The sequence below is a fragment of the Neopsephotus bourkii genome, unplaced genomic scaffold (assembly GCF_033783945.1).
Source record: "Neopsephotus bourkii isolate Nb327-2 ecotype Australia unplaced genomic scaffold, CSIRO-AGI_Nbou_v1 NB_1780, whole genome shotgun sequence".
NCBI lineage: Eukaryota > Metazoa > Chordata > Aves > Psittaciformes > Psittacidae > Neopsephotus > Neopsephotus bourkii.
The window spans coordinates 7,478,811-7,500,730 of NW_026902254.1; the positions used below are offsets into that span (position 1 = coordinate 7,478,811).

The window sequence follows — 21,920 nt, forward strand, 5'->3', positions numbered from 1 at the left end:
TTGTTGCTTTATTTGATTAAAGAGCAGTAAACAATGTAAAAATCTTACAGTTAGTGTTTCAATAATTTTGTTTAAAATATTTGGAAATAGCTAAAATGCAAACATACAGGTTGCTAGTACCTTTTGGGAGAGAAATAAAAGTGGGAACTTGCCAACTTCTTTTGATTAGGTATTAGAAATCTAATTTTTTTTTTAAGGGAGAAGACTTTGATTTATTTGTAGGCAGATTTTTTTTTTCCCACTTTGTCTTTTAGCATCCCCGCAGTTGGAAAAGAATATTTTGGTGTTATCAACAAAATTTGTCTTGGCAGAAAAATGTTTCTCGTATAAGTCATAGTCTAGTTAAATTAGGCACAGCCACCATTTAGGATGTTGTTTCCATTGTTATGAGCTTGTTGACATTTTCTTCATCCTTTTCTATCTTAATTAATTTTGCTTTACTTAAGAATTCTGGAAAGAAGGGTAATACTGTCTGAAAACCATCTTACTTTGATATCAGTTATTGGAATGACTTTGAATCAGTAACTAAAACTATATTAGTATTTTTCTAAGTAGATATAAAAATTCTTGTAATTAACCCTTTTTCTCCTCAAATTGATTCTGTTCTCTCATTCTTAGGTGGCAGACCTGAAGTTTTTATACAGTATTCCTTTCATTACCTCAAATGAAAAACAGCTTTCTAGGAAAGGATAAAACATTAATGGCAAGGAGTCGCAATGCCGTAAATCATTCATGCAGTTGTCGTATTGTCCAGTGTAGAAAAAATACTGTCATTAATACTTACATATCTTTGAATAATGGTGTCACATAATGTATATTTTCTAATTGTGCGTTCTTGAGAGCTGGTCCTGCGTGGGTTGAGATAGATTACTGGGTATGTCTGCTTCAGTCTATCATGGTTTAGGTCTTTCCTAGACAGAGAAGTCCTATGTCTTGGAATTTTTTTTAATGAAAAATGTCAGATACAATATTTAGGACCTTTCTTTAAAACATGCATCCCTGGTGTTTTCTGAGGTGTTCGGTCTGCTTACAGTTTTGCAGAGATAGCTCACTTCTTCCTACCTTGTTCAACAGCAGATTTACTGCTTAAAGCTTATGCATCTTAATGCAGACAAGGAGTTAACACTAGATGCTAGGATTAAAAATCTGAACTTTACTAATTAGCTTTACCTGCCCAGCAGTGACTGATGTGAGTTGAAACATTCCTGAATCCATTGGACTGCTATATCGACTATTTTCTTATCTACATTTTAATGAGGGTAAATGATTGCAGACCTCTTTGACTGTATTGGTCCCAGAGTTCACTGGGAAAGCCTTTGCTAGATTTAGGACAACTTTGCTGAAAACAGTAATGAAGAAATGGAATGGATAACATAAAAATAAGAGCAAAAAGAGGTAAAGAGTAGCATAAAAAACTGAGTCCAAAGAAATGTTAGGAAGTGTTTTCACAGTCTAATGTCTTCCATAAAGCTGTCTTCTGATAGTGTCCTATGTAGATTTTACAAAGTTCGCAACAAACTAAACACTGTCTTCTGCTTGAAATTTACAGGGTTTGATAAGAAAAAATGTACCAAATGAAATCTGTCTCCAGACACCTTGAATTCTTCTGGCAGAGTAGGTCTTATTAGGTACACCTTGAAAAAAAACATATTTCTAGGATTCTAGAAGAAAGAATTTTAGGATTCATTATTATGGAAAAAACTGTAACTAATCTTAGCTAGTTTGTGCAGTTGTGACATATTTCTGTTTATTTGTTGTCCACCCAGATTCATTTAACTGCAGTGGAATTTTATGTATTACTTTCCACAGGATAAGATAAATCTGATTATTATGTGTCTGTAATGGACATGTTTGAAGGACATAGACCTGTTAGGCTTGGGAGGGTCATGAAGATGATCAGGGTGCTGGAGCACCTCTCCTGTGAAGATAGGCTGAGAGTGGGGTTTGTTCAGTCTGGGGAAGAGAAGGCTCAGGGGAGACCTTAGAGCAGCCTTCAGGGCCCAAAGGGGACCTAACAAGAAATCTGGAGGACTTTTTACAAGGGCAGGTAGTGATAGGACAAGGGGGAATGGCTTTAAACTGAAAAAAGGTGGGTTTAGATTAGACATTCAGAAGAAATTCTTCACTATGAGGGTAGTGAGGCACTGGAAGTAGTTGCCCTGAGAACCTGTGAATATCCCATCCCTGGCAGTGTTCAAGGCCAGACTGGATGGAGCTTTGAGCAACCTGGTCTATTGGCAGGTGTCCCTGCCTTTGGCAGGGGGCTTAGAATTCGATGATCATGAAAGCCTCTTCTAACCCAAACTATTCAATGACTCTATGAAATTGTTCACAAATTCCAGTACTGCCTTCCTTGGTTTCAACTAAGTGGTGAAGGTTATCATTATAACCATAGCAGTCCCAGCAACGCGTTTCCTTTGTGTTAAATTTCTTCATAAGATTAGAAGAATCATCTTGGAAAATATATTGCTCCCATTAATGAAATTACTTTTCGAACTCTGCCTTTTATTTCAGTTGAGGACGCTTCATTCTGTTTCTGCTTACTGCAGGTAACTCCACTGTCCTGGGGAGAGGGGGCATCTGGCTGTGTAGCCCTCACTTGATTGCTTTTATTTGAACATCTTTTACTGGGCAGAGTCTTGAAGGATGAATTATGGCACAGTTTATGAGTATCCAAAAGAGATTTATTACTCACATGTTGCATCCCCAGTGCAGTAAGTGAGTTAATGCCTGGTCTGGCAATTGTCAGTCACACCAAGTGTATTGACCTCTGTTGCTGCTTGGAACAAGCTTGCAAAGCTGCCATCTGCCTCCTCTGTGCTTCTTCTGTAGCTTTTCTGTCTTGGAGCATACCCATGCCTTTTTTGTTTGTGTGTTTTTCACCCCTTAATTTTGATGGGATCGAGTGTATGCTGATGTATACCAAACTGACGAGAGAAGTAGACACTTTGGAAGGATGAGCTACCCTGGAGGGAGACCTTGATAGGCTGGAAAAGTGGGCTAACAAGAACCTTATGAAGTTCAGTGAAGACAAAGGTCTTGCACCTGGGAAAACAATACAGGAGTTCAGCACAAGCTGGGATTTACCCAGCTGGGGAGCAGCTCTGTGGAAAGGGACCTGTAGGTCCTGGTGAGCAACAAGCTCAATATGCAGCTGTGGCAAAGAAAGCCAGCAGGATGCTGGATTACATCAACAAGGGCATCACCAGAGATAAAGAAGTCCTTATCCCACTTTACTCAGCACTTATCAGGCCACACCTGGAATACTGTATTCAGTTTTGGTTCCTTCTGTACAAAAAAGATGTGGACAGGCTGAAGAGGATTCAGGGAAGGGCCACAAAGATGATCTAAGGACTGGGAGGCTGCTGCATGAGAAAAGGCACAGAGGATTGGATTTGTTCAGCAAATCATTTGTTCAGAAAGAAGGCTGAGGGTAGACCTTACCACCCTGCTACACTATTTAAAGAGTAGCCACAAAGGTGGAGACTTCTTTTTTACAAGGAGTCGCATGGAAAAGACAGGAGTAATGGGCTCAAGTTACTCCTAGGGAGATTTTTCAGAATGAGGACAATCAGCCACTGGAATAATATCCCCAGGGAAGTGGTGGATTCCCCAGTGTTGGACACCTTTGAGATTCAGCTGGATGGGGTGCTGGGATATCTAATCTGGACTGTGCTTCTGCCAAGAAAGGTTGGGCCAGGTGATCCTTGAAGTCCCTTCCAACCTGGTTTTCTGTGATTCTGTGACTGATCTTGATTATTTCAGTTTGTTTTTTGAACTGCTACTAACACCTCTATATTCTCTCTTTGTTTCCACTTTCTTAAACTGTATGGTTGAGTAGTCTTTCTGCTCTGTTGCTTCTCATTTCTTTCAGCAACAAAACCACTTTTCAGCAAAAATAGGATACTGTAAACGCTCTGCACCATCCCTCCCTGAGAGAATAACCAATTTATTTAACTGCAGCATTTGGAAGGCATTTGAACACGATAATTCAGATAAATAAAAATATTGTACAGAATATTATAGAAATACTGCAATTTGGAAAACATTCCTTACAGTTGAAACTCAAACCTGTTTTGTTTATGCAAGAGAAGGTGAAGGAATGAAATTTTTATCAAAAGATAGGTATTTCATTTGATGGAAAAGTCATGGGAGGGCCTTGTAAATGAAAGCTAAAATGAAACAATTACAGACAAGATCTAATTTTTACTTTTTTTACTGAATGTTTGAACATCTGCCCTTCATTCACTTCCTGTTTAATAAACTGCAGCCTCTTTTGGACAGAACTTGAAATTTGAGGAACATGTGGTTAGACCGTAACTAACTGCTGTAGAATTTGTATCTAAGGCAAATCACAAATAATAAATAGAAGTAAATGACATTAAGAAGAGTCTTTGCATTCATTTGATTGAGGCCTGACTCATGGGCGACAGAAAACTTAATTAAATACGCAACCCACCAGTAGTGCTATAATCACGGAAGCAAAATCCTAAGTAAGTCTGTTGACAAGGAAGTCAGTCCTAGTTGGCATTAACTTCAGAGGAATTAGCCATGGATTAGGCACCATACGGTGTGTTTGAAGTCTAATGCAGTAGTCAGAAGCACTTGGATTGCTCTTTAGGCTGTCCATTTGCTGCTGAAGTATTGTCTACTTGTGATTTTCTGTTCAGAGAGCTATTTCCTGAGCATTATTTTACAAGAAATTTTAATTTTTATTTTTTTTTCTTTTTTTAGCTTTGCAGAACACCAGATTTCTAACTTATTTAACTTCTGAGAACTTTTAAGATACCTTGTTTTTAAAAAGACTTGCACTTTCTTCAGGTCACAAAGTGGAGTCCTGCTTATAAGCATTTGAAAAATGTTGTGTGTTAATATGGAGGGAAGCTTGATCAGTAGGCATATGTCAAAACCAAGTAATTGTGAAATACATGAGTTTTGGAGATTTGAAATGTGAGCAACTCAATTTTCTGCTTCTTTATTATTATGTCAGTGATGTAATTTGGTTGTTCTGTTATTTCCATTTAAACAAGCATGTAAATATTCCCTCCATGGTTTTTCAGACTCAGTCAGTGATTCTTGCTAGCTTTTCTTATATACAACTTTTAAAAGTTGCTTGCTATTACGTGATAAATGCAGTTGGAGGAAAAAGTAATTCCATATAATTTTGTGTTTTTTAGGGAAGCTGGGAGAAGCGGATCCTAAAAAGTCTAAACAGCATGTGCACAGAACTCGGTATCCCATTAGCACAGAAGGTAATATATTAAGTTTCTGCTTCCAAACTGATGGTTTTTGGAAATTAAGCCTCATCTTGCACACTTGTAACACATGTTCATTTTACACATGTTTATTAAGAGCAGAAAGGATGTTATCCAGGTAATTTTAATGCAGAATAATTTTTGGGGATAGTAGCAATGTTTGCAGCAGCTCAACTTGGGAAAAACGGAAGTCTCTAAGTAAATCTTCCTTTTTGCTGTTGCAGTAGTTATACTCTTGAGGGAGCATCAGCATGTTGTAAAGCTAATTGCTGTTTTTATTGTTTGTATTAGAGCATTTTTGTGTGCAGACTCAACTGTGCAACTTCTAATTGTACAGCCTGTACACAATAGAGATTAATACTTTGTGTACTGGAGGAAAGTATATCTGAACAGGTACTTTGGAGAGAGGTAATGATTGGTACATTGCTAATTTCAATGTCATTCATTCTGCTCTGGTTTTGTTTGGTTTTTATTAATTTAGAGACTTTAATTTTAAAGATCATGGAATTGGGAAATAATGGAAATAAGTTTAAGGATACAGCTGTGTGTGCTTTTCATAGAGTTAGGGACAGGAATTTGATGATGAAGTCCAACAGCTCAATGGAATGAGCAATAAATCTTCAATAATATGCAACTGATTACTAAACAGCCTAAAATTCATTAGTAAAAACCTGGGCTCTTTTTTTCCTTGAACTGGAACTTGGACATTCTGCAGTAGAATATACCTTCAGGCTGGGGATAATTTGTAAGCAAAATTTGTTTGTGTTCCTAGTGCAGTCTTTTTTTTTTTTTTTTTTATGTGTTACCTTAATTTATGTATTTGAAATAGGCATGGTTTTACTGATTCTATTAAAAAAAGAAGAGTTACTTTCTTGTGCCTTTCAGAGGCCTGCAAGTGAACAGAAAGAACTGCTTAATAAATGGAATGAAATGGGAACTGATGAGCCAGGTAAGATCCACTAGATTTATGTGCATTAATTTTTTGTACATGGAAAAATAGCATATACATCTTATTTATCAGTCAAAGATCAATGTAATCACTTCAAGATAAATTAATTTAATTTTTTTTTCTTATTAGTAGTGTTTCATTATGCATAAATAAATATTTATTTCATTGGGTTTTTTGTTTCAAATTATTTTATTAGCTTTGAATCATCACAGAGCGGTTATAGTATAATGCTCCTCATTCCAGTGCTTTAGGGATTTATACAGCTAGGGCACAGCTCCTCTTAGTGTTAGCTCAGGCTAGTAGAAAGAAGGTATTCAGAACTTTGGATAATTAAGCTCAGACATTTTATTAATAAAATACAAAAATATAATTTGCACAGAATAGTCAGGTGCATTACACTTTTGGAGAGCAGGGATAACTGCCTTGCTGATGGCCAGGTTCCTTAAATTATTGTTGCAGAGGTACTGTTTTGTGTCACATACCACCTCTACAATGGCAAACACTTTTCATGGATCATTTATGGCTAGCCCCTATTTTTTTGTTTGACAGCAGTATATTTAATTTAACAATCTGTTAAAAAAAACCAAACCAAAACTCTTGAAAATCATCTCTCTCCCATATCTAAGAATGGTTCAATCCAAAGATTGGAATATTCGGAGAATATGTGGTGGTTGTAGCCATGATGTCTGTGATATCGTTAATTTAATCTTTGCTCTAATCTTATTTCAGATCTAAGTCTCTTTCGCCCTGTTTATGCACCTAAAGATTTTCTTGAGGTAAGCGTTTATGAAACAATGACTCAGCCATTGACTTGGATCCATTATAGTCTTTTATGGGAAGTGGGGAAAAATAATTAAGTGTATTTCAGACAATTTGTCCTTTACAGCAAGTGAAATTTGGCATGTTTCTGACAAACTTATCTTTCTCTAAAGAGCAGTTTGGAGCAAACTTATTAACTCCTGAGACCCATTCTCCTTCTGATTTCATAAATAATTTTATATTTTAAATTGCAATGTTAAGCTGATAATTTGATATGTTCTGCTTTTTTATTTCATAAATTGACCTTTGTCTTTGCTCCTTAAAAATTTGGGTTCTTTTTGATTTTGAAGATGTTGAGATACAGTTTGATAATTTGGGCCTGTATATATGATAGTTGCAGGAAATGTTTTCTTGCTGAGTGAGTGTATTGTTTGTAATACTGATGATGTTAAGAAGAGTTCTGAATGTAAATTTCTAAATATACCCAAGGAATGACAGAGCTACCATTTTTAAGGTACTGATGAATCTTCGAAACCCAAATTATGAAAATGGAGACCAGCCTAGTTTCAGAAATCATCTGGGCCTAATTCAGGTTCCTCTAAAAGTTAAAGATATCCCAGAATTGGTAAGTATATTTTATCTGACAAGAGGTTTCTGTAATAATTATTTTTTCCTTGCTAATGAATAAGATTCTAAACAATAAGAAATAATTCTAGTACAATAACTTTCTCCTTTTGAAAATGTAAATCAATTTAAACAAGCAGTTAAAATACAGAGCATAAGAAAGTTTTATGAAAAGGCATTTTTAATAAAAAATAAAACTAAACAGCAAATTACCTGCAGGTAGGGGGGTTTTTATTTTATGCCACATAGGTTTGATTTGTGCCAAAAGTGTACTTCTGTATGTGTTATTCACTTACTCTTTTTTTTTTTTTCAGTGCAGCTTATCTTAATTCTAGAGTTCTGTTTAATGCTGTACAAAATCAGTAACGTGATAATCAGTTAGCTTCTGTTTTTCTTATCAAAGTAATTTTAAGTCTCTTTTTTGTCAGATTGTGAATGAAAGTAGATGCTTGGGTATAATTGGAAAATAGGAGAGCTCTTAATGTTTCAGTGATAAGGCTCCTGATGATTTTATGCTTGTAGAAAAACTGGCACCTGGGTTGGAAAAGAGCAGAGAATTAGAGATCCTTAAGCTGATCTTTAATATACCACTTTATTGCATCCAGGTGTAGCTCATAGTTGACATGAAAACTGGGGCCTAAAACTAGAGTAAGAATTGATGTGAGATTCTTCTCTTTAAAAATCTGAGCTCATACTTCATATTTAGGCACCTAAAAGAGCTATGTTTGGTTTAGAAAATATTTACATTAAGCCTTCAGAAGAAATCTCTGGTGATTTAGAGAATTAAACATTGTTAATTACTGTTTTATGGTTTTGTTTCTTTTCAGAAAGAAGACTTCACTGAACTAGGCTTAAATATAGGACAGCTGGGTATTGATGATTCAGCACAAGTGCCTCCTGGTTAGCTAATGCTGTACTTCCGTCATTTAAATAGAACACTAATGAGTAGAATACTTTACAACTATCAAGTAATTTATATATTTTGCCCCATAATAAACCATAAATATTTGTTCTCTAACTGTGATTGTAGTTATTTTCTTAGTAAAACATAGAAATAGAAATAATGGAAAACATTGTAAATATGAAGGGTCAGATTAAGTTGAAAAATATGTTGATTTCAGTGTCTTTGAACACTTCAGGGTCAAAAGAACCAAATTGTCTGTCTCCAAAAATACAGAAAGTATCAAAAAATGTTAAGCCAACTAACAGACATGCATATTTCATAGAATCATAGAGTGGTTTGGGGTTGCAAGGGATCTTAAGGATCATCTAGTTCCAACCCCCCTACCACAGGCAGGGACACCTCCTACTGGACCAGGCTGCTCAAACTCTCTGTGAAAATATATGGAAATGTGCATATATTAATATTAAGGAGAGTAAAAAGTGCATAGTTTCTCTTGTTTTTCCATATGTGCATTTATTCGTGTAGAAACAGGTTTGTAAATGGTCTGTCCATATCAAAATGAAAAACGTTGTAGTATCAAGTGATTTTTTCATTTTAAGTGGAAAGTTACATTATTAAAAGTCTACATTCATGTAGTATAGTGCTGCTTTGCTATTTGAGTCCTTCAGACAAAAAAATCTGTAGTATGATTCCTTCTTAGTTTTTGAAAAAGGAGACTGATGCTGATGCAGATTAATTGTTAGTGATATTAGCAGTAAAAATCAGCTGAATGTAATGGCGTGGAGTAAAATTATGAAGACCACTACTGGCTGGAGTATCTTTGTATTTTTTTTCATTTATTCATTGCCATTCTTTTGTATTTATTTTCTAGAGTTCTTTGAAAATGAGCATGTACGTGTTGGACAGAAAGGTATGGATCTGTTTTCATCTGTAATTAACTGAGTAGTTAAGAATGCATTTAGAAAATTTGTATCTGTTACGTGTACCTCTTAGAATTTTAAGAAATTAGACTAACATAAAGCATGCCAGCAATACCTTTGTAATTTAGACAGAGACAGTCAGTAATACTGTTGTCATTTAGACAGAGACAGAAAAGCAAGCATTTGCAGTCTACTGGTAGCTACCAGATACATGGCTCCACAGATATTTCATTAAAAATGAAATAGGAAGCATAGAGACATAACTTTATGATAATAACTTATGCTACTACTGAATTTCATTTTAAAATCAAAAGACTCTGGACTCCCTTCTCTGCAGACAAAGTTCTTATTAGTGTAATGGGATTTACGCCTGTGCTTCAAAACAGTCTTTTTAATGGTTATTTGCAATTGTAGAGCTTGCTAAATATTGCAGTACTTAGCCACTGTGGAAAATTCACTCATTTTTCTTTGTATATGGCTTTTTCTAAAGAATTTTTTTTTGTAGGTTAAGGACTAACCTACCAAAGAAAAGAAAAGATAAAAAGAAATACACAAGGAATGTTTGAAATTCATCCATCTCTGCACCTTACAGTCTCTTGAAATTCCTGCTAAATATTATCACCATAAAAAAAAAATGGAGTGGATACCATCCAAAAACTCCTCCATGCCTTTTTTTTTTTTTTTGTTGGAGTAACAAAACAGTGACCTTTCTTTCTTCTCCTTTTGTGGTCGTCTTTGTATCCCTTATCATCTGTTTTCTGATCCAAGAGCAACTCATTATTTTACTGTCCATCTCTCTGTTCTTTTACGGTTCTTTCAAATAAATTCCCCAACCAGACTTCCTGAGCCAGCCATTCAACTCCACAATATAATTCTCACTCCTCACCTCGTGTGTGTAGAGCAGCCCCTGTTACAGATACTGTGTTAGCTTTTCCTATATGCAAAGACATGAAATTTTGTAAAAATGTAAGTTAAAAGTCTTGACCATAAACTGAAATCTCAGTTTATTCAGTGGGAATCTTACTGAATGCTCTGTTGGGTGTTTGTTATGACTTTGGTAGCCACTGATATATTGATTTTGTTTTTACAATAGATGTATTGCCAAAATTGGGGAATTTTCCTTATTGTATGTAGCAAACCCCATCTTGTATATAGCAGACCTGCTTCTTAATGTTCTGTGTCTCAGTAAGAAAAAAAATTAAGGTAAACACTCCTGGACACTGAGATGAATCACAGCCTTTTTCTAAGGTTTTGTGGGGAATCTAAGACTGCTTTTAATTTTTGCCCTCTTAGTTTAGGAAGAAGGGATCACACACCATCTGTGTTAGAGCTCTGCAGGTTAAACAGAAAATTGGCAGACTTTTATTCAGTATCTAAGATGAGAAGGAAGGAGGGAGGAATCAATTAAATAGATTTATAATTCCAAACCTCAGCCTTCAAAGTCACGACAGCACAGATACTGTGAATACTGAATTTAGTGAAATTCAGAAAAGCAAGTTGTTTCTGAGAGACTTCAGAAAAATCTGAGGATACAGATTTCAGAAGTTCTGGGTACCAGTACACCACCTATCTAATGTCTAGATAATTTCACAGAAGCATTCTCACAATTCTCTGTTTTGAAGACATTTCAAGTATGAGGGTATACTTAATCACATAACCTTGATGACAAACAACACTTCTACTACATTACGATAGCTAAAGATGCATGTCTTTCAAGTTTATAAATTTAAATAAGGAATGAAATAATTACAGAATCATAGAACAGTTTGGGTTGGAAGGGACCTTAAAGATCATCCAGTTCCAACCCCCTGCCATGGGTAGGGACACCTTCCACTAGACCAGGTTGCTCAAAGCCCCATCCAACCTGGCCCTGAACACTTCAGGGATGGGGCAGCACAACTTCTCTGGGCAACCTCTAGTATCTTACCACCCTCACAGTACAGACCTTCTTTCTAATATCTGCCCAAACATATGTACAGTACTGTATTCAGGATGAGGCCCTTGTCGCAAGAGTAGCCAGCCTAAAGCTTCACAACAGTGACCCATCTAAACAAACCTGTCAACAGCAGATTGTTTTATGTCATTCTGAAGGAAAAACAAAGTCTTTGAGAAAAAAATCGTTTATCCTCCAGAATATGTATACCAATAGTGAGAGAACATAATAGTAGATTTGAAATGGAAAATTCTTGCTCCACAGTTATCTGTGAAGATACTTGTATAATTCGCGTAAAAGTAGACAAGTCGAAAAACCAGAATGAGTGGCAATCTCCTGTTTGAACTGAGATACCAGTCATGGTTAAACAGAATTATTTTGTGGCTATATACAGCTGCTTTTTCCACTTGTTGGCAGCCTGCTAGCTGCAATTAGCTTTGATATAGATGCATACTAAGAGATAGATACTAAGTGCTATTTTATGACAGAAGGTAGTACAGTCTTGACTATTAATACCAATTGCCTTGTTTCTCAGGGAACTACTTCAAAATTGCTTTGTGGAAACAGACCTTTTAGATGTTTTCTAAATGCTGATGCTTACAGCACGATAAACCAGTTTGTAAAGTAAAAAATTAAAGTATTTGATAATTTGATAAACTTTGGAAGTCTTAAACATCAATTCCTTACCTGCTTTGTTTCTTACAGTTTTAGCAGAGCAAGATAGTGCTGCAGCTCAACAATATGTTCGTCAGGGATGTCCAACAGCGCTCCGAGCTGATCTGTGGGCCCTCATTCTCAATATTTCTAATCAACCAGAGGTAAGGGGCAAAGTGACAATAAAATACAAAGACCAGGTGAAAACACAGAAGGGCAAGCGCATGTCTTCTAGTGATCTTTTTCCACAATAGAAATGGTTTACTCAATTGTCACAGAAATTGATAAACATTTTATGAGAAATATGCATTTCTGTAAAAAAACTCCATGCTGTAAAGTCTTTCACAGGTGAAGTCTTTCAGGCTCTTCCTGAATTTTTTAACAGAAACATGAGCAAAATACTTAGGAACAAACTGTTAAATTGATCTGGCTAGCTCCTGAGGTTTTCTTGTGTGGTACTGACTTTTTTCAGAAGGGGGCAAGATTAAAGTCCTGGAAAGAAGACTGAACCTCTCCTATCTTTGCTGAGTTTTATAAAAAGATGTGCTATACCTTTTTCCTGGTTATTTGAATCTGTCGTGATATGGTTAGGGTTGGAAGGGACCTTAAAGATATCTTGTAAATTGCTTCATATATCATTGCATATATTCTATATATGTACATTCTAAAAGACAAGAAAACCTGATAAGATGTGGATTGTTTTCCTACTCCCTTGCACAGCAGCAGTTTTTTATAGTACTTTGTATTTGACTCAAGTCCTCAACAATGAAATCTTTTGCAGTATCCAAAGCCATACTATAGCAAATCTATCTAATATAACTTAAAAAGTTACATCCTATCTAAATCTTTGCAGAATTGTCAATAGTTTGGTGCGAGGCTTTTGTTGCAATAAAAAATAACATTCATTAATTTGCTTACAAATGTGAGAATTTTAGTGTCTCATGTCCTTTGAGGATGTAGCCATTTTCTTGTAATACCTGGGCATGTATTGGTAACTACTGAGTGCAATCATAAGATCTTGCCCTTAGAAACAAATGTAAATCTTGTTCATTGGCAGCTTACCTAAGGAGCTGAAGTTACTTGGTTTACTTAGTTTATTCCTTTCTGAAAAAATAAGTTTTTGGTTTTGGTAAAGTTTGAATTTTCTGTAGAAGAGCTATTGAAATAATGAAATACTATACATCTTACTTAAGATGCTCAACACTAGATTTAAGTTATTTTTAATTATCAGGACAGCTTGAATTTTGGAAGTCTTTATGAGAGCAGGAACATGAGAGGTGTGAAATTGATGTTGGTTACATTGCATGTATTTATATTCTGTTAATCTGTGCATGCTCTAAGAGCATTTTCATTTTAATGTGGAAAATGAAATAATTGAATAAAAAAGTGCCAGATATTCTGTTTGGATTAGTGAAAGTCAAGATAATAATCAGAAAGATAATAAAATAGTCTATGTTCATGTAAAGCATGGGTTGTTACAGAAATAGATTTATTAAAACCCACTTCCTTGAAATTCACATGGACAATTTTCAAGTTACCTTTTTTCAAGAGGAACAAGCCATGTCTGTCTATTAATGTTTTCCAGCCACTCCATTAATTCCTTTAAAAGTTAACTCTAGTTTATAGTTGTTTTCAGTATATGTTTATACTGTGCTTGAAGAGTGAATATTTTAGATGTTCTCAAAAGGTTAGTCTGCTGTGAGTTTATTAAGTCCATTTACTCTCAGGTAACATAGAGAACAGTATGCTAATTGTCACAAGTGCCATGTGTGTGCCTTTACTGTGTAATAAATGGTAATTTATCTACAACTTACTGCAGGGATGAATGTGTACACTTGTGTCAGGGCAGCTATTACTTTCTTGTTGACATAATATTTTATATTGAGATAACTTTCTACGCGCTTAGCAAATGATACTTGTGAACTATAGATTAAGAAGAAAAAATTGTATACACATCCAGTATTCTGAGATGTGGTGCAGTAGGCACTCTCCTTTAGGAGACATTCTGCAGGGTCCAGAGCTTTGAGACTGAACTGAGCGAACTGTGTGCAGGGAGTTACTGGTGAGGCAGTATTTTGTGATGATACTGAAAGAACACTGGAAAGATGAGGATAAGTGGGTGGAAAATGGTAATAATAACATCAAGAGAAAATGGTAAGTAAGGATGGATGGAGTGATGCTGACTGAAAAATTGTCACTGCTTTGAGATTGTTGAAATAAAGGATTGGGAAAGGGTAAAATACAAAATCAACCCTCCCTCGCAACAGAGAACAGAAATTATCAAGTCTGTGGACAAGATATTCTTTGTTGGAGAAATTCATCTAAGCTGGTGATGTAAGTGCATATGAATGTTTTTCTGTCATATTAAACTGAGACTGTATCTTCTAATGCAACAGCTATTGGAGACTCTTATCTTGTTTTCCAAGACTATTTTTGCATAGTATAGTATAGTATTTGTTATCCTGGGCTCTAAGCTACAGTTGTTTTATGGACTTTGAGTACTAAAAAAATAAATGCACTGGAAAGATAGGCTTTCTGGCTGAGACCTAGGAGACTGCCCATAGATCAGACAATGGAGCACACTGATTACTATAGCTATAAGTTTGATGTCTATAGTTCATTTTAAACATTGCATTTATTAGCATTTCATAGAGGTAAGGCTGCAACTAATTCCAGAATGCTAACACCCTGAGACATTTTTCTTGTGTATGCTGAATACACTGCTTTATTTTTTGTAAAGTATAGCAAAGCAGTTTTCATATACCTGTAGCTGCTTTGTGATCTACTGTATTTCATATAGACTTTATTGATCTATCTAACATTTCTCTACCTCTTGTGTACTGTTTTATCTGCTGGAGTTGAATCATGTGGTTACAGAGATTTCCTGCTGTAATATTTCTGATTTGCAGTTCAGGCTCTATTCCATTTATAGTTGTACGAATCTATAACTCATAAGGACTGTGAATTTCCTTTCTTTAAAGTAAAACATTATGAGGGTTTGGTATGGGCAGCATGGTGTTTATTAACATCCAATATTGTTTGGAAAATTTTATTCAGTAAAGCTCAACCTCTGTGTAAAGCTAATATAGAGCCAAGCAAGGGACAATATTAGCAATCTAGCATCGCAATCATAAAAATGATAAACTGTAAGCTCTATATGCAGGTTTATTTAGAAATGCATCAACACATTTCCTGACAATGAATTGTTGGTTTTCATTTGTAATGGTACCTTTTAGAGGAATCGTGTTAAAAGAAAATTTTGAAAGTTACAAAGTCAAACATTTAAAAGCCAAACAGTGTCACTGTTAATATTGTCTCTGCAACCAGTGGAATTTGCTGTATATATATGCATTTTACTGTACAATCTTCAATCACACATCATAGTTTTTTCATGGGGAAAGTCTGCCTTATTCATTGCACAAAATGGATGGCACACACTTACTGAGAATCTGTTTAATTTTTTTTTCCCTTCTGTTTCCTATGATTTATTCACTGCATGCTCTTCAAGCAGTGCTTAAAAAACAAAATTGCTCATTATCTCATGGGCTTTTTTTCCCTTCTAGTTTTTTTTTTTTTCCGAGTTAATAGGTTGAAAATAAATCCTAATTCTGAAAATTCCAGCGTGCAAAAATGAGTGGTGCTGTTTTACTGCAGCTTTTACTGAATATAACTTCCTAGGTTTGAAAAGTTTAATAAATCAGTAAGGTGGTAGATCCATAATGGAGCATTGTGTAATTCCGTGCCTTATCAGGTTTTTTTAGGCTAGGATCAGTAGCCTAAGGTACCCACTGTACTATTCAAACAGCAGAGAAGCCAGTAGCAATAATGTACTGTTATCATCTTTGACTGGAGAATCATAGAATCATAGAATAGTTAGGGTTGGAAAGGACCTTAAGATCATCAAGTTCCAACCCCCCCCGCCATGGGCAGGGACACCTCACTCTAAATCATATCACCCAAGGCCTCGTACAACCTGGCCTTGAACACTGCCAGGGATGGAGCATTCACAACCTCCCTGGGCAACCTATTCCAGTGCCTCACCACCCTAACAGGAAAGAATTTCCTCCTTATATCCAATCTAAACTTCCCCTGTTTAAGTTTGAACCCATTACCCCTTGTCCTATCATTACAGTCCCTAATGAAGAGTCCATCCCCAGCATCCCTATAGGCCCTCTTCAGATAAGAATGTACTTTGCAAGTAGATTTCATGGGTGTACAGTAAAAGGAGAATAAGCTTTGGATCCTTTTCAAGGATTTGCCAGGAGGAAATTTCTTTAACTCTTTTGTCCATTATCTCTTTGTTTAATCTGACTAGTTTTTGGTTTGTACTTGTTTCTGGCACTTCTGTTCCAAAATCTACAACTCACCTAATGAATGCTGGTTGCCATTTTTTAGGCTTCATCCAGTTCCTACAAATCTTAGTGTCTTCTTTCCAGACTCCTGAGTGTCAGTCTTTCTTCCCATTCCTTCAGTGTGAAGAAATGGATGCTGCACTCATCCATATCTTGAATTAAATTTGAGAGGCAAGTATAGATATTGCAATTACATGACAAGAGTAACCTAAGAATCAATCATGAGCTGCCTATAGTTCAACAGTGAGTGTGCAGCTCCAGTGCCAAGGATTTCATGACAGGCCACAGCTGGACTGTGCCTGCACAGAGGATGCTGAGTAATCAAAACCTTAATTTCAGAGAATGTGAATCACCAAACTGCTTAAACTAGCTTCGCTGTGTACTGTTGAAAGATACTCTTCTGTATTGCCTGTGCACTGCTTTCAGAGCTCCCTTTTCCTTATGCTCTCAGGTGGACACAGTATGATGGTTTGGGGTAGGAACTGTGGTATGTGGCTTTGTAAGGTCAAGAGGGCTAAGCACTGCAGTACTGAAAGCAACATTCTATATAAAAATGCAACATGTTTTTAAAAAGGAAAAAGTTTACAAATCAAGATTATGTTAAAATTTGGCAGACAGAGGAGAAAGGTAGAGTCGGATGAAAATTATAAGATTTTGTTTTTTATAGTTAAATTTAATTAAATTCTTAGCCTAATTTTAGGCTAAGAAAGATACCGCATTTTTGGACACTCCTGAAACTTGAAGAAATGCAGACAATAAAATAGTGAAATGAGACCTGAATTTTTTTTGCAGCTTGAGTGAAGCTTTTAGAAAGTGAGAAGAACTGATCACAGAGAGAGTCGTGTGACTTGAAAGTAAATCTGTGACCAATCTTGTTTATACTTCAGATATAAGGAAGAAATTATTAATACAGTGTGAATCTCAAGCCTCATGTCTTACTAGGCGGCATGGGTAAGATCCTCATGTAGGCAACTTACGGCTGAAAAAAACCTGGCATGATTCCCAAGCCCAGACTTCTATTTTGCATCACAATAATCACAATTTAAGAGAAAATGAATAATGAGTACTGATTTAAAACCTTTAGTCCTAGAATGGTTATGACTGGTTTTGCCTTACAAGTCACTTTTTAGTGATTTCTGATTTGTTTCCGAAACCTTTTCTTGTCAGTTCTAGTTCAGGTGCACAGCTTGTCCTTTTGGTCTTTTTACTAAATTACTGAACTCTTAAAATATTTAAGTATTGTTTTACTCTGCTAATATTTGCAATGTAAATTTGCTATTAATTTTTTCAGGGCAGAGTTTTGAGTTGTGTTTGAAGTTTTAGTTCATGCTGAAATTAAAAGAGCAGCAGCAAGCAGTGTTTGATTTTCTCAGTAATGACCAAATTGCCATAGTGGGGTTTTGTAAGAGTAAAGGAGAAACTATTACTTCTGAAAAAAGAAAAGTTGATGAACTGTTGACCCTTTTCATTTAGAATCATATAGAAAAAAGTGTTCAACTGAGTTATAAAGAGCTTGCATTCAGTTTCTGGGAGTTGCTGAAGAATCTGAGCCCAGTTGTTGTCTCTTTTAAGACAGTGCCCAAAATATCATGTTGCTTATTCTTACCACCTTTTTATTTGCTTAAAATATTTACCCCAACTGAAACCAATTGAGGAAAATTGGGAAGGATATCTATTTCTGAAATTGTGCATACTATTGGTTAAGTAATTCAAATCTCTTTTCTCAGATAGTATTTGTCCATATTCTTGCAAGTAGATTGTTTTCTAAAATCAGTACACAAGGTAGGAAATTAAAAGTTTCTACACTGTAACTTTGTGAAAGCAAAATATATGTTACAAAATATATTAAATGCATGTGTCATTCTGGATTAACAAATAGCAAATCCTCTCTTCTGGTTTAAAGTATTGAATTTCTATTTCTTTTGGCAGATTTCTGGGGTTATTTTGTGGACAATATTATTCACTGACTGTTGGTATTGCAATTAACATAATTATTTGCATTTCAATTAATGCAGTTGAATTAAGGCATAGGAAGCTAATAAACATTTTAAGAAATCAATGACATAGCAATCATAGTTTGGTATGACGCCATAGACAAAACTGCACTGAAACTAGCACTCTAAACTCATGATGTCAGTGGAGTAGAGCATCATTTATGATTATCTCTTTTCTTGTCCAGAAATTTGTTCTTCATACGTTCAGTAAAGTCATTCCTTGCATACCAAATCATTAAATCTACTCTAAGTGTGAATAAATCAGCTGCAATTAAACTTAATACCAGGTTATTCTGACTGTTAAGCTGAATGGTCCATGAACTTAAATGATTAGTTTTGAGTTGTGACTTTAAATAATTTTCATAATAACAGGAAAATCTATGGACTCTTGTAAGCAAATGCAAAACATAATTGAAAGGCTTTCTAATTGGAAACAATTTACTGGAACAGGTTGACCAAAGGAGTCATGGATGCTTTACCCCTGTAAGTGTTCAAGGCTACACTGGACAGGGCTTTGAACAACCTGGTCTAAGGGAAGGGGTCCCTGCCCATGGGAGGGGGTTGGAAGTAGATGGTCTTTAAGGTTCCTTCCAACCCTAACCAGTCTTAAGATTCTGTGATAATTTAGGATGGAGAAGCTTAGCACAGAACACTAGTGATAAAGTTCATCTGTGGCTTGGACCCACTGTGTGACCTCAGATGAAAGTATTTTAAAAAGAAAACTTGTTTATGTATATAAAGTGTGCTCTATGTATGTGTCACAAAAGATTACTCATTTTGTCATACCACTTTCATCTCCCACTTCCAAACAGCCTTTTAGCAGTTCAAGGAAGTTCTAGAGAACTGAAAACTAGGAAATACTAACAGGGAAACCATGAGGTTGTTAGAATCTCTTTCCCAAGTTACAATAGATTAGTAGTTGTGTTATCTAGTACGCTTGTAGCCATGAGTTTCAGTGTAGCATTCTTTATGCAGGAGTACTTGCCTGTGAAACAGAAACAGTTAATCATGCTGTCTGCTTAGCATGAAAAAAAGTTTGGCTTGTTGAATTTGTTTAGTATTAGCTTTTTCTGTTCTAATATATATAGTCATTTGATATGGAAAAAAAGCCTTTAGACATTATTAATTTGACAGTGTTACACTTAATTAGACTACAGTATTGATACTTCTAAATTGTGACAGAGTTAGTTCTCTGTAGCTTTAAAGATATTTACGTAGTGCTGTATTCATACTGTAAATAATTTACGTTTAGTAAATATTTATGTCTGATTCTCTGTAAGGAGATAGTGTAGTATTTATACCTCTGCTTTTTATTTCTCAGAAATAAAAATGCAAGTATTTTCCCTGTGGTATTTATAAGTGGTTAATAAGCACCGGGTTTGTCCTCATTTCAACTTATTAGTTTAATAATATATCAATTCTAATATTTTTTAAGTGTATACCATTCACCACTTCTCAATTTTGGGTTAATACAAAGAACACTTTGAGTGTTGCCTGGCCTTCTCTTAATTTTATTTTTTTTTTCCTCAATTTTCTCCCTCTCAGAATTCTGTCTTACTTCCATTTTCTCTTTAAATCCTTACTCCAGACTAGCCCTTTTTGCAAATAAATCAGGAGTAAATGTTATGTAAAGAATATGTTGGAATATGCAAGCATTTGTGTGGTGTCCACAGAGACACTGAAATCAGAATAGTTTAGTGAAGTGGGAAAGAGCTTTGGGACTGCTGATTTATCTAACGAGTGATCCCAAAACCATCTGAAGCTGTGTTATTCAATCTGAAACTGTTGTTGAATTGTATAATGGCAGAGAGGTATTTAGAGATTTAGAATTACATGATGATAGTGTGATATTTAATTCTTTTTTTCCTTTGCAAACTCTTTCTAAGAAGAAAGGGATAAAATAAGCAAAAGCAGAGAAGTGCTTGTTCTGATTCTTTCCCATCATTTCACCTTTGTGTAGTATGTTCTGTAGATATTGGGAAGTAATTGGAGTTTAAAAAAAGGTCTGAGTTCTTTATATTCTTCACAAGATTTTTTTAATATATACAATTTCATCTTTACACAAATTTATTTGGAGAGTCAGGTTAACATCAAATACTTGCAGCAACTCACTAATAATAGAAGGTACAACAGAACCTACTGATGGAGAGGTGCATGCAAATAGAGGGTAACAAAGGAAAAAAGCATAATGAGTTTGAGCATTGAAAATGTTTTATGTGTAGAAAGACCCAAAGGTTGGAAATGCAGATCTCTTATTTGAACTAATTCTTTCATTCTCATTATTTCTAAAGGGGAATTCATTTTCTAATGTCTCAAATATCTGCTTAATTTCTTAAAGCTTAAACTAGAATAAACCGTGATAGAATGCTTCATAAATTATGCAGTGGATTCTTTAGCTGAACACTGTTTATATGTATTTTTTTAGTAGTTAAGAATTGGCTTTGTTAGCTTAAATATAAAGTTTTGTCTCAGTCTGATTATGATAATATTTTTAATTTCAGGATATCTTGTACTATGAACAGCTTAAGTCAAATGTGATTCAGCACGACCTTTTAGTGGACAGTCTGATTTACAAAGTAAGTAATTCACTAAACAGTGATTAGGTCATTTATACACTCATCTTGGTTTTTAAACAGAAAAAGGTTAAATGGTTTCAATTCTGAATAATCATCAAGTTACTACAACATTTTTTAATTTTAAAATATGGAGTATATGCTTAACTACAGCTCTTTCATGATTCAGTGATGAAACAGTGTCTCCTACCACTGTGTTAAGTTTAGCTTCAATGGGAGTCTGAAACAAAATACATCTTTTCAAGCTAACTGCTGTGGTTTTTTAATTACAGGATGTAAAGCTGACAGCAAGCAACGATGACTATTATTTTGTATTTGAGGATTATTTATATCAGGTATGTAACTATTTTTTTCTTAGAAAAGCTACAAAGTATACTCCAGTGGGATTATATCCCCTTTGAAGTAAGGAGTGCCTTTGTGTTTCATGTATAGGCAGATATAGACCTAGACAGATCTGTTTGCTGGTTTGCATATACTTTCTGTTCTGAATAACAGCCTTATGCACTTAAACAGATTAGGTAGGACAGGCATCTAAAGCTCATGCTCTGAAGGATTCTACACAATGTCTTTCTAATGCAGTAAATGAGAAAATATGAACTCAGCTATATTCTTCCCCTCTCCAGCTTTGCAGTAATAAAATTATGAACAGCTGTGGCTTACAGAGATATTAAGACTTGAGAAGTATATTCAGGGTTCCAGTTATAAGAATACAGTGAGCTACTGCAGTAAGCATAAAAGATACTGTGTTGGCATATTTTGAAATTGAAGACATTGATTCTGAATAAGGTAGTGATATGTATGGTTACTTTCAGGATTGATCTCATTCCAAAGCTGCTTCTAGCAATGGGGAACCTTGCTAATTTATAAAGAATTATCTTCATTACTGCCTGTCAAATGCCCTTAAATAGACAGAGATTACATTTCTGAATTTCCTAATATATAGTTGATTGCTGTGTCAACATAAATGTCATGCAGCAAACTTACCATTTCCACAGCGCTTTCA

General features: G+C 35.2%; 1 protein-coding gene across 1 annotated transcript in view; it reads left to right on the top strand.

Annotated features, from left to right (window-relative positions):
• Nucleotides 1–21,920, top strand: part of TBC1D19 (TBC1 domain family member 19) — a 48,732-nt gene that overhangs the window by 13,082 nt on the left and 13,730 nt on the right. The window contains exons 5-13 of the mRNA XM_061379966.1: nucleotides 5,178–5,252; nucleotides 6,141–6,204; nucleotides 6,934–6,980; nucleotides 7,478–7,588; nucleotides 8,415–8,487; nucleotides 9,363–9,401; nucleotides 12,050–12,162; nucleotides 20,846–20,920; nucleotides 21,190–21,252. Coding sequence (XP_061235950.1) covers nucleotides 5,178–5,252; nucleotides 6,141–6,204; nucleotides 6,934–6,980; nucleotides 7,478–7,588; nucleotides 8,415–8,487; nucleotides 9,363–9,401; nucleotides 12,050–12,162; nucleotides 20,846–20,920; nucleotides 21,190–21,252 — 660 coding nt within the window. The remainder of the gene's footprint in view (nucleotides 1–5,177; nucleotides 5,253–6,140; nucleotides 6,205–6,933; nucleotides 6,981–7,477; nucleotides 7,589–8,414; nucleotides 8,488–9,362; nucleotides 9,402–12,049; nucleotides 12,163–20,845; nucleotides 20,921–21,189; nucleotides 21,253–21,920) is intronic.